Below are 12,520 nucleotides of genomic sequence, written 5' to 3' on the forward strand. Positions count from 1 at the left end.
ATATCTTATTCTTTAATTCCTAATAAATTATAACTATTTTTGTTTTGTGATCTTGGTAAGTAATCACTATGACTTCCTTATAAAATTTAAATTAATTAATTATTATTATTTACTAAAATAAAGAGATAATTCAAACAAAACGGATATGAGTCGATTCGGATGGTTTTAAAGCTTTTAAATATTTTATGTAAATAATATATTACAAACATAAAATAAGGAAATGTTTATTGCTATGAATAATATAAATTATATTAAATAAAAATAATTTTTTTAAATAATACGACAAACAAAAATAAATAAGTCTAGATCTCACTGAGTTGATCAATTGATAGAAAATAGTAAAAATTGACCTAATAGCTTTGACTTGATAAATAAATTTAAACCAAATAAATTCAAATATGTATTTATTAATAATTTAATTTTTAAAATTATCAATTGACATGAAATATGATTAAAAAAGGTATTAATTGTGCAAAAGCTATTTCAATTATGTTTTATAATACGATTAATCAACTCATATTGCATCATAGATTATTCAATAAAATTAGTAAAATTATTCATACGACGATGATTTTTATTTCCTAACTATCAGTTGAGTTTTAGGTAGGCGATAATGGGGTTCGATAATTGAAAGAGAAGAACACCCATAGATGAAACTTAACTCTCAATTTACTCTTCACAAAATTATAAATAGCATTTTATGTATGTATACCATTTATCATAAATTAATTATGAACCATTCAATGTGTCACTTACACTTTGTACCATGAAGTGTGAAAAATGTATGTGTACAACTGAAATAAACAATTTCATGTGACTTCACAAGATTTTTGTATAATTTGTTAATTCAACCGTCTTCTTCATCGGTGAGCCTCTAACCACCTATATTCCAATGCGTTCACCATATTTTCGTTGTTATATATTGCTCTTCTCTTTCCCTTTCTCCTGATCGCTCCGAGCACGAGTAATTCGATCGTACAGCTTGTTGCGTTCTGCACCTACGAGGAAGAGGCAAGCTTCCCACGTTATCTTCATTGACGAGGAGCCTCCTCCACCGGACGATCGTGTCTCCCTTTTCCGACTTACAGGTACCCCTCTCCCTTTCTATTTATACACTTTCATCCAGACTTTGTCCGCCACTATATTGCTCTTCGTTTCTCTTTTTTTTTTCTGGATTGTCGCCTTCAGTATTCAATATGTTACCACGAAATTCATTCCAAATGATGTCCTCTATGCCCGAATCCTCTTCTTGAACTTGCAGATAGTCAGGGTCTTAACCGCTGTTTGGCTCTGTTCTTGAGTAACTATAGCTCGTTATTTTCTCTTCTTTGGTCGTTTTCTGTTTCACTACTTTTATTTGGGTTGCAAGTTCGAGGGTTAGAATTGAGATGCCTATGGTATTTGGTGGCCAGTCTAATTCAGTAAATAAAAGCTGAATGATAGAGAGGGTTCATATACTGTTATCAATTCTAATTCGCATTTTAATTAGATGTTACCAATCGATCTTCTTTGGACCATATTATCTTCCGTTGTAGAATTCCTCTTCACATTACATTGACGATGGTCAATAGACTTACTATTTAGACTTCAATTATGTTCAGAGATACGGATTAATGGTCTGTTCGCTAGGCCTTTGTTTGTTCAAGTTTTTCTTTTTTGAAAAAAAGAAATTTGAGAATTATGTTTTTTTTCTCTTCGAGCAGAAAGAAGAAAACTCTGCAACAGTCTTCCGGTGACATTTTGCTCAAAATGTGATATGAGCTCAAATTTATCACTAAAGATCAATAAAGGGTTCTGACTCATTTGTGAATGGTTAAGAAATGATATTTTAACTTAAGAATTAGACCAACCAGCGCCACTGGTTTCAACAGATTCAAACGTGGTAAGAAATACTAGGAGTGTGAGAATAAAAGACAGTTTACAAGAAAAACCTGAGAACGCAAACCATTTTAGGTAAGTGTGAGAATATCCAAGACAGTTTGAAAATGAAATCTAAAGGAAGGAATAAGGGATGTTCGTTGGCTTATGAGATCTGACAGTTCTGCAACTATCTAGGTGAAGAAGAGGTAGGAAAGCATGCGAAAAACGAATGAAATGAACATGTGTTTGTAGATGTACTGGCATTATGTTGTTCTGTTCTTCAGGTTCTACAAAGTTTTGAGAAACTGTGGGACCTCATGAAAAAATTACTATCCACAAAACATCATTGCTAGAATCTGCTAGGTGGCTCGAGGTAGACGACAACCACTCTTTTTGGTTTGCTCTGCTGTTTTTTGGATTCCCTACAGGGCAAAATGTACCTGGTTATCAACTCTATTATGACAATCTTTTTATCTCTTCATTGAAACACATAATTAGTTAAAATTTTCAAGGTTTTCTTAGTTCAGAGTCTTCAAACTATAGACATCTTCAAGAACAAGAAACGAGTGTAATTAAGATAAGAAAAAAGTATTAGACTTCCAACTCAATAATTAGCCAATGAAATTACATCTGAATTGCGATTGGACCAAGAGCTGATTTATTTATTATTTATCATTTTTATGGTTATCATATTTCTGCTGATTCCAAATACATGAAGTCTTCCAACTGGGCACATGGATGATTACAACTAGCTTTAGCTGAAAAGGGAGTTTATGGTTTTTCATCTGCTTCAAAATTATGGGTCTCATCGCTGCTTTTATGTTGCATCTTGAGTACATTTGATGTTTGTTTTTTGTTTTATATTGAAAGATTTACTAGTGAAATGGGAGTGTTCTTGCTGTTATTCCTTAACAAAATGAAAGATTTGGAGCAGTAAGTCGTTGATCCAACAAATTACAGTTTCCTATCGTACATGCTGTCTCTTAATGGTGATATATTTAGCAATAGTATGTAGCCTATTAGGGAAGAACCTAGATCACACCTGTAGAACATAGAAGCCCCCACCCATCAATTTCCCTCCCATCCTCTATTCAGAACATTCATCTGATGTGGCTAATCTTTTTCTCTTACTCCAACCAGACTCGAATTTTATATCTTCTCAAGACCAAATTTAAATTTTGATATTTGTACAATGTTTAATACTGATTCTTTCGGTTAGTCTGTTTGTGTTGGAGTTTCACTCAATTTTAATTCTTCAAGTAATTGGAAAATAAAATGATAAAATAATGCGAAATAATTTTGTAATGGTCCTGTCCTTTTTCCAACAAGTAGCTTTGACTTGTAACAAATGTATGAAACTAGGTGATTGTTTCTTGCTGCAGATACTGGGCTCTCTAATGGCAGCTGTAATACAGAAGTTCTTTTTCGTGTCTGCTATTATGTGGATCGCTCCTCTTGCAGTTATGTATGGGTTCAACCATCAATTGATTCCAGGTAAGTCTGTTTTGTGGAAAATTCTAGTTGTTGGTTTGTCTCAAAATATAACTACAAATGATGTAAAACATCGTAAATTGTCTTTTTTCTAAGGTCCTCTGCATGTATGCCACACAGTTTACTTACTGAATTGAGTATGACTTGTTTTCTTGTTAATTTAGTTGCAGTAATTTGAGGAACAGGACATTACATAAAAGTAAACGTGTCCAAAGGGTAATAGCTTGTACTGTAGCTTTGAGAACTGTATTGGATTTTCTTGCCTTGTAGTCAAGATGAGACAGTTCCATGGAGCTCTTATCTTCTATTATACTGCAGGGGAATGAATTGTGTTGGAAGTTATTGGTTTGAGTTAATTAGATTATTCTAAGCTATTTGAGATGGATAAAAAGATGGGAATTGTGCCTTTCTTATCTATAAGACTCTAATTCAACATCAGGATTTCTGTCAACTATGAGTAGAAAAATTAAGAAGCTATTTCTCATTAACGAAACATGTGTCTGTAAACAGGTCTTAATGATTTATCTCCATCACAGCAAACAATATGGAGTGGACTTTTGGCAGTCATATCTGCGAATTTGGTCATAGCTTTGTACATTTACATGGCAATTAAGGAGCCTACTGGTTCAGAGCATCGCCCAGACCCTGCCTTCTTAGCGAAGGCAAGAGGGAGTATTCACCAATCTGCCCCTCGAGAGGAGGATGACTATTCCCAGTCCCACAGCAAGAAAGAGTAGCAAGTGCCCTTCAGAATTCAATCTTGTTGGTTAAGAACTGCATTTTGCTTTACTTTTGTTTATGGACATTCACTTGGTTTCCACTTAGCTGCACCATCACCTCTCAATTTTTACAAGGGAGAACTTTGTGCATTGTGCTTTTGCAGATATCTGAAAAGTTTTAGTTAAAACCAGTGTTACTCTATAATTTAAATGTTTTTTTGTACCGATACATGATGCATATTAATGTATGTTAATCAGATTTTAGGGGTTTTAGAGAGAAAACAGGTGTGACTTGTGAGATGGTGCATGTTCTGGTTATGAAAGAAAACAAAAACAAATGGAGGAGAAAGTGCAAATAAAATGTAGGCAAAGTTAATTATTTGATTGTGTATATATATATATATATATATATGGACTGTCTTAGCCCGTAGGAAAATAAAATGATGAGAAAATTATATTTTTTTTTTTGTTATTGTTTTTTGAAAAAAAATCCTATTGAAAAAAATTTCTTTTGACCAATTTTCTTGTGTTTATGTTGCCGTAGGAATCAACAAAATAATTATTTGTGTTTATATTAGAAGTAAAATGATTTTTATAAATGACAAAAAATAAGGTTGATTGTCTCTATAATTTTCTATTAGAGTAATAAAAAAATAATTTTTTTAATGATTTTTAACTTTTCTTAAAGGTTTATTAGTGCTGAAGATATAAATTTTTTGATTTTCTCAGACAAATTTATAAGAATATAAAGTAGTGGAAAAATTGTCCCATCCAAAAAGACAGATATTCAACTCATCACAAAATCCTATTTGCATATCCATGTCCCAAGATGGTTTGCTGTTTATCAACCTAACTGCACGCACAGAATGAGCTGCTATGCAATGTATCGAATTGTTCTTTGATTTCCTTTTACAGGATCGACTGGTCAGAGCCAAATTTTAGTTCACCATTGCTAATCATCTCTAGGCCTCATCTGATAAACCATGTATGCTTCCTCTTAGATTTTTCATAATAGAAAGCACCCGTTATTGCATAAACAAAATCCCAATGATCTTCAAAATGCTTATATTGTATAGGCTTTTTTTTTTGTAATCAACATTCAGTGCACATATAAATATTAGCTTGGACAAAAATGTAGAAAAATCGAACTGTAAAAGGCTTGTGCATTAAGCAGTACACTGATATCATTTGATATGCAAACCAAAAGTTCAGCAATCCATCCCAGAATCCAAATCTAAATCCAAATTCAAATAGAGAGAATAATAATTATGCCTTAAAAACAATCAGTCCTAGGCAATAAACAAACCATAGGCCTTAGTTGTGGGCACTCATCCTTCCATATCTTTCTTAGCCTTCTCCAAGTCTTCTCTGCATAGAGGTAGCAGCATCATTCCTCTGTAAAATGAAAATCTTCTTCTTCTTCTTCTTCTCAGACATTGAGACTGATGATAATCCATCAATAACTTATAAAACGTAAAAGACTAGTACTGAAATGAACAAGGAATTATTTTCCATCAATTCATCATCCTGCGCAAGAAAAAGATATGCACAAGTTTAAGAGATTCCCTTGGGAGACTTTAAAAGCTTTAGGAATAACTAAAAACATACAAAAAAGATATGCACAAGTTTAAGAGATTCCCTTGGGAGACTTTAAAAGCTTTGGGAATAACTAAAAACATACGTTCACACATTGAGACATCTGATCATAATGTGAAAGTTGAGTCATTTATGTGGAAATGTAAGTCTATCCTGTTTCAGTTTTTGTCATTGTCCACTTCAGAGTGTTCGCCTTCATCTCCTCATATTCAATCCTGCATTAAGAATAGAAATATATTTGCAAAGAAGTAAATCTAAATGTTCATAAACCTAAAAGAATTGATTTTTTTTTATAAAACATAGTTAACTCATATTACCTTGGGTCCAATACGAAGAGGGCTTGGAATCGGCTCCTGACAATCTCCTCTTGCATCTCTTGTTCCAAAGCTTGAAACCATTTTTTACCTCCTTCTATTTGCCTAAGTTTGGGGCAGCTATCGGGTTCTAAAGAAAGCTGCATCAGCTTTATGCAATAACAGACCCTGATAGTCTCCAACGATGGCAAGTGAAGAACACCGTTCCCACTGTATAGACCCGTTAGCTTGGGTAGGTTAGATAATTGTATTCTGTTCAACATGGGGAGCGAGTTCTGAGTAGCCAGAACAATCTCATCATCATTCTCCTTTGCAATTACTGTCTCGAGCTTTTCATAGCGCAAGATTTTTAGGTCACACAGATTTGGTAGAAATAGCAAAGCAATTCTAAAAGAGCAAAGACACTGTAAGTTGGGGAGATCGGTTAATTCCATGAAGCGTAGGTTGAAGAGGACTCTGCCATCGATGATATAAAGGGGATGAGTTGGACATGATTCGTGGAACACTTTTTTCATTTGCTTCATGTTAGTGAGTAATAGCCTTTCCAATGTTCCTAGTACATTGGGCTGAATAAGATGTGAAGACAAATCACAAAATACCTCTCCTCCAGTAATTCTTTCTATCTTAACATATTCTATGGCCTCCACAACTAACCCCCACGGAAAAACACCTTTGAATTCTTTACATCCCCAAATATATAACTTCTTCAAATTCTTGAGAAACCTTGTCGGAATTGGCCCATTGCATATTCCTATCAAGTTAGGCATATCATTAAGCTCCAAAGTATGGAGGCTTTCCAAAGCTTTCTCAAGGGTGCTACTTGGAGCTTCAACTGTACTCACAATATGCGTCATTGATTCACAATCTTCTATTGTGAGCTTCTCCAGAGAATGCATTGCCTGTAAAACATCAAATGGGAGGAGAGTTGTAAGCTTCTTACAACTGTAGACATCTAGCCTTCGAAGATTCATGCCAAACCCATACGGCAGTGGACTCTCACAAATCTTCTCCAAATTGGACAATTTGTCAAGGATTAATTTTTCCAATCTCCCAAAGACATTTACTACAAGTGGGAAATCTCGTGTATTTACAAGATACTCCATGCTCTCGGAATGTTGTAATTCAAGAACTTTTAGTGAGGCCATGTTGCCCATGTGTCTAAAAGTCTCACGGTCACATGACTCTAGTGATAAAGATTCTGTTATTTTTAACAGATTCTTGACCCAATCTTGTACCGGGGGCAATACCTGTTTAAGGACTAAATACTTACCATGCTCATGATATCTGTCAACATAATTCCCTCCAATACTGATGATAAATGCTCATAACTGATTCAAATGAAAAGGGACATCTTGGGATAAAAGTTGCACTTCATCCACAGCTACTTTTAGTGAGGTTAAGCACTCCAAGGAAGTCACTTCAACTAAGTTGCAATGTTCAAATTCATCATCTTTCTTTTTTGATCCATAATGCAAGGATAAATGCAACTCTTCTAAGTGAACCAGCTTAGATATCACATTTGTTGGTATTGACGACAAAGGTATGTCCATATGCAAAACCCTCAAATTGGTCAACTGTGCAAATTCAATCGAAAAATTGCACTTCTTTAATTCAAGTATCTTAAGTCTTTTCAACTCTCCAATGATTGACACATCTAATTCTTCAAAGTCATTTTTGAGTACTAGTGTTTGGAGATTGGTCAAACATGAAATAGATGATGGCAACCATGACAACCTTGTATTATCCAAGTCTAAATTAACAAGTGCTTTCATTCCTTCGAAAAAAACATCTTCAATATGCTCTAAGTGAGACTTAGAGCCAGGCACTTCAAATAAAAGTGTACGAAGTTGAGGGAGTTCCTGCAACTGCGATAGCCTCCTGATTTTATTTTCCATTAAAGAGATTCTTTGAACAATATTTTCCTCTTTTAATTGAGGCCAATCAGTCAATCCAACCCCAATTTTTACTAAAAATCCTTGCCCATTTTTCCTTCCTATCCATATTGCAGTGTCTCGTACAACATCATGCATTTTTACCTGACCTTCCTCCTCACCATCTAAGAGCAAGTTACATGCCTTAAGCTTTTTAATATAGGCTTCTAACTTTACTTGTGACTGTAAAATATTTCCATCTACCTTGAGAAAGCCTTCCCCTATGCCATACCTTCTTAAGTCAGACAAGTTGATATTGTAATCCTCAGGAAAAAGACAACAAAACAAAAAACATAACTTCATTTCTTCATCTTTTATATAATCATAACTGAATTTGATAGATGTAATCACTTGAGGCATAATACCTTCCAACTCAGTTGGTTCTGAGCTCTTCAATTTCCGTAATGCATCTTCCCACATGATTTTATCCTCTTCTTGTCTCAATGTAGATCCAATTGTAACAATGGCTAGTGGCGAACTTTTGCACTCTCCTACAATACTCTTTGCTATTGAGAGTAATATAGGATGTTTTTAAACAACATCCCCTATTTTTTGTGCAAATAATGTCCATGAATCTGGATATGATAAAGTTTTCATCGCAAACTCTTTTTGCAAGCCCATTTTACGACACACATCTTGGTTTCTGGTTGTGACAATAATTTTACAATTTTTGTGCTCGTCTTCACTAGGAATTCCAATGTCAACAATCTCTAGTTTGCTCCACACATCATCCAAAATTATAAGGACACGTTGATGCTTCTTTAACCTCTCTACCAAATCATTTGCTCTACCATTGATTGTGTTGTCCCTATCAAGGTCCAACCCTAATCTTTTAGCAATGGTGTCTTGGATGTCTTTCACATTTACAATTTGAGATACAATCACCTTAATAACCTTGTCAAAAAGTTGAGTTCCTACCAATTTGTTGTTGATGTTGTCAACAAGAGTGGTCTTGCCAATTCCACCCATTCCATGAATACCAATGGATCTAATGTTGTCATCTTTCAATGCTTTCATGACATGCTCCATGATTGTCATTGCCACCTCGTTCTGCTGCATAGGGTCTCCTCTTATTGGCTCAATATTTGGTTGCCGAGGAAGGTGTGTTAGTGAATCACCAAACTCTTTGCACTCTTTTTTTAACTCTTTCACTTCATCAACCTTTGTTGTAGTTCTTTTGCGCAAACGGTATCGCCAACTCAAGTTGGGGCACCACCCATTGAGACATGTGCTCTCCTCTTTCAGTTGCATTTCTAATTCCTCGACTTCCCTAACCAACCTGTCTACATTACTTTTCCATTCTTCCACCTTTTTCAGAGGCGATTGTCGGTCTGTTCTCTTATCCTCAAGCTTTCTTTTTATATCATCTCTCTCTGTACACAAAGAGTTAGCTTCCTTCCTCAATACATGGACCTCCTTTTTATAACACAAGAGAAAACCACATTGGCGTTTCAAGGGATCATATATGCGCTTTCCCAATTCAATTACGGGCCCAATCAAAGATAAGACAATTGACGCCATGAGTCCCTCTGTATTTTCCTTAAAAAATACAAAACAAAAAATAGTGTGGTGATTGACAAAATCTCTTACTCTATTGAGTGAACCAACGACAATAACACTAATAGAAGTGTAAATGCAAACGAATAACCACATAGATGTAAGAACACGAATTAGACATGCCATTAGAAACAACAACAACTCAGATGATTTAAAAAAAATAAAAAGAGAGTGGTGCATAGTGATCAAGATGTAGAAAAACCAAATGCTGCTTCTACTTGCTCAAGTGAATAAAATGTTCAAATCAAGACAGAGAGGCGATGAGAATTGTGCTTGCATATGGATCAGTAAGTTTTAATCTTTAAAGTATATTTTGTTCAAAATTGTAAATTAACTTTCATGCATGTGTGACCACTCTAAAAAACAAACTTTTAAGCATTCAGATAAGTAGAGAAAAACTGCAGCAAGTCACATGAATTTAAGAAAGAAGATGAGAAGAATGCGTACTGATCAAGCTGTATGAAAGCTAAAAGCTGTTTCAACTTGCTCCGGTTATTAAACCGTTCAATTCAAAGAAAGAAGATGAGAATGGTGCACTGCATTCCAATGAATTTGAAGACTATATCAAATATTCCCATGTAAGTGTTAGTGTGAAGTCTTGGGTGTACAATAATTGCAAGCCTTTTTATTGCATCGAGAAAAACCATGACATTTAGCTTTTTGTTTTTTATTTTTTCAATTCTTATTGGGAAGTGGTTTGGATTTTTAAAGAGGATGAGGGCTGTTGCCTTTCCAACAGAATAGAATCTTGTGAAAAGGAGGTCAGATTCCATTATTGACGTCTTTTGCAACCGGACAAAATAAGAGGATAAGGGCTCTTACCTTCAACGAGAATGGAATCTTGTGAAAAGGAGGCCAAACTCCACTATTGAGCTCTTTTGCAACCGAACAAAAGAAGATGGGAGTTGTGAAAGGTTGGCCAAACTCCATTACTGACATGATGAAAAGTCCTCTCCGTTACTGAACTTTTGACAATATTAGTTATTGGGTGTTCTTGAATTGAGCCATTACTTATTACCAACCCAACCTAAATCTATCCATCTGCACCAAAATCCTTAAATATCAGTGAAAAATTTATTACAAGGTAACAAAGACTTAATGGATATACCATAAATTAGGTATAATGTTTCTGAGTTACCTTACCTTGACCTCTTTTGCAACCGGACAAAAGAAGATGGAGTCTCGTTGAAAGGAGGACAAAACTCCATTATCGATATCCTCTTCAATGGACCCCATAACCCATGTAAAACGCAAAAGAAGAAGATGGAATCTCGTGGAAAGGTTGGCCAAACTCCATTATTGACCTCCTTTAAGTATTACTGTCCAATGAGTCACACATTAATTATTTTTCACTGCTTCAGAAGTTGTTGCATTTGCCAAATTTAAATTCAGCTTCCACATTTAGCTTACATTACCAAACCCATCTCTATCAACGAAGATGTGAACCCATTTAGCTTGATCCAGTCCACCCAAGTCTGGTTTTATACCAGAAACCTGCATTTCGTTGAACAATCTGAGAGCTTCATGAGGACGGTCAATTTCTGCAAAGCTTGATGTCATAGCACTCCAACAAACCAGGTCTTTTTCAGTCATTTGCTCAAAAATTTGCCTAGCACTGTCAACCCTCCCAAGTTTTGAATAGCCTGTAAGCATAGCAGCTGAGGCAACCAAATCCTTTACAGGCATCTCATCAAATAACGCGTCTGAGCAATATCCATGGAACCGCAGTTAGCATACATGTTAATCAAAGCAGCCTGCAGATGAAGATCAATAAGATGAATCTGGAACCAATAAGGTGAATCAATGAGAGACCTCCAGGGACAGGGACTTGATACTTTGGAGATACATTGCCCCTATCAAAGCATCTCTAGACTCCTTAAGTTAATAGTTTCAATTGAAAAAATTCCCAGATAATATGGTAGAGAAGACTTGTCCAAGACTGCCTTTGTAATGGCAAACGGGTGAATCCACTTGGTGGAAGCATTCTGCCAGGCCATGCACAGAGGTGTTTCAATTTATTTGGTAAAGACATGGCGGGAGCCGACCCCCTTCAATATCAGATAAAACTAGCATTTATCCGTCCATCATGACACCCCAAGCAACCAAGTCCCATTGAGGCATTTTATCAAAAACTAGTTGTGCTCCACCCCAAACGTCCACACGTTGCATAACATCCGATCAATCCCCTCTGCACAAACTCATCCGAATCCACGGCCATCTTCACAATCACCCCATGCATCTCCATCCCTTGCTCAATTCCAAAAACCCTCCCAGAAGCCTTCAGAAGCGACGGATAGCTGAACCTGTTCATCGTCAGACCATCCCTCCTCAACCTCTGGTACAAAAGCAGCGCCTTCCAGGGTTCTTTACTTATTCATAGGACCTTTAGAATCTGATAAGCGGAGGAGATAGCCAGAGCATGGTCAAGGCTGGACGAGAGGGTGACTGAGGAAATGAGCTTCGAGAAGAGAGAGGGGTGGGCATGCCGCGAGCGGAGGATTTGAGTGTGTATTTGGTTGAGATGGGTCATAGTTACAGCAGACGTGATGGGGGAAAATATTCGTTGGTGGTGGAAGTTCGAGTCTGCTGTAGTGTTGATTGCAATGATGAGAGAGAACAAGCGTCTCCATTTGAAATAAGAAACAATCTCAAACAGGAAAACCCGCTAGGTAATACGATGAAGAGATAGTCATGGCGAAGAAACTATGAACTCGGGTAAGGTCTAAGTTTTGATTCAGCTCTTTACACCTCACAGAGCGGCATAAGATGGCTCTTTCAAAACAAAAGAGTGAATCAACTCTTTTCCAAGTTCCAAATATGTCTCCCAATAGGGAACACCTAAAGGCCACGATGCTAAGATCCTCGTTTTAAACGGACCAGATCCTCGAGTATTGACGTTTCTAAACACATATCGAGAAAAAAAGGACATCAAATATTATATAGATCGATGTCCGGATTCTCCTTAGAGACTGAACCAGCTATTGTCCTCTTCAGTATATCTGGTCAAGCTCATTTTCCCCTCTCTACACCGCCATGAAAGCTCCATCCGAGC

At 36.1% G+C, this 12,520-nt stretch overlaps 4 protein-coding genes across 7 annotated transcripts; 1 reads left to right on the plus strand and 3 right to left on the minus strand.

Moving 5' to 3' along the window:
- The first annotated feature begins 880 nt into the window (after window positions 1-880).
- LOC137949061 (uncharacterized) lies at window positions 881-4,344 on the plus strand. The gene is made up of 3 exons (XM_068795325.1): window positions 881-1,088; window positions 3,243-3,354; window positions 3,862-4,344. Exons 2-3 carry the CDS (start codon window positions 3,258-3,260, stop codon window positions 4,086-4,088), a joined length of 324 nt encoding a protein of 107 aa, XP_068651426.1. The 5' UTR covers window positions 881-1,088; window positions 3,243-3,257; the 3' UTR covers window positions 4,089-4,344.
- An 859-nt stretch (window positions 4,345-5,203) lies between these two features.
- LOC137948593 (probable disease resistance protein At4g27220) lies at window positions 5,204-8,392 on the minus strand. Its single transcript, XM_068794690.1, has 3 exons — window positions 5,984-8,392; window positions 5,752-5,881; window positions 5,204-5,597 (listed from the first exon to the last, which is right to left on the minus strand). Exon 1 carries the CDS (start codon window positions 8,329-8,331, stop codon window positions 7,303-7,305), a length of 1,029 nt encoding a protein of 342 aa, XP_068650791.1. The 5' UTR covers window positions 8,332-8,392; the 3' UTR covers window positions 5,204-5,597; window positions 5,752-5,881; window positions 5,984-7,302.
- Window positions 8,388-12,457, minus strand: LOC137948592 (probable disease resistance protein At5g63020). Of its 4 annotated transcripts, none has more exons than XM_068794688.1 (3): window positions 10,612-12,457; window positions 10,291-10,509; window positions 8,388-9,450 (listed from the first exon to the last, which is right to left on the minus strand). In XM_068794688.1, the coding sequence occupies exons 2-3, from the start codon at window positions 10,405-10,407 to the stop codon at window positions 8,443-8,445; spliced, it is 1,125 nt and encodes a 374-aa protein (XP_068650789.1). In that variant the 5' UTR covers window positions 10,408-10,509; window positions 10,612-12,457; the 3' UTR covers window positions 8,388-8,442. The 4 variants fall into 4 exon arrangements, with proteins under 4 accessions (XP_068650789.1, XP_068650790.1, XP_068650787.1 ...); XM_068794689.1 differs by having other exon boundaries at window positions 9,916-10,509; XM_068794686.1 differs by having other exon boundaries at window positions 8,388-10,509.
- LOC137948425 (pentatricopeptide repeat-containing protein At5g66520-like) lies at window positions 10,870-11,779 on the minus strand. Its single transcript, XM_068794511.1, has 2 exons — window positions 11,641-11,779; window positions 10,870-11,171 (listed from the first exon to the last, which is right to left on the minus strand). The coding sequence occupies exons 1-2, from the start codon at window positions 11,777-11,779 to the stop codon at window positions 10,870-10,872; spliced, it is 441 nt and encodes a 146-aa protein (XP_068650612.1).
- Window positions 12,458-12,520: the final 63 nt, after the last annotated feature.

The sequence above is a fragment of the Aristolochia californica genome, unplaced genomic scaffold (genome assembly GCF_029961685.1).
Source record: "Aristolochia californica isolate CCGP_79_NKW_82.1479 unplaced genomic scaffold, dmAriCali1.0.hap1 SCAF_13, whole genome shotgun sequence".
In the NCBI taxonomy this organism is placed as follows: Eukaryota; Viridiplantae; Streptophyta; class Magnoliopsida; order Piperales; family Aristolochiaceae; genus Aristolochia; species Aristolochia californica.

Coding starts and splice junctions, on each gene's coding strand:
- LOC137949061 (XM_068795325.1), top strand. CDS start 3,258: ATGGCAGCTGTAATACAGAAGTTCTTTTTCGTGTCTGCTATTATGTGG. Junction 3,355..3,861: donor CAACCATCAATTGATTCCAG/GTAAGTCTGTTT, acceptor GTCTGTAAACAG/GTCTTAATGATTTATCTCCA.
- LOC137948593 (XM_068794690.1), bottom strand. CDS start 8,331: ATGTGGGAAGATGCATTACGGAAATTGAAGAGCTCAGAACCAACTGAG.
- LOC137948592 (XM_068794686.1), bottom strand. CDS start 9,648: ATGCACCACTCTCTTTTTATTTTTTTTAAATCATCTGAGTTGTTGTTG.
- LOC137948425 (XM_068794511.1), bottom strand. CDS start 11,779: ATGAACAGGTTCAGCTATCCGTCGCTTCTGAAGGCTTCTGGGAGGGTT. Junction 11,172..11,640: donor GCAGAGGGGATTGATCGGAT/GTTATGCAACGT, acceptor GATATTGCTCAG/ACGCGTTATTTGATGAGATG.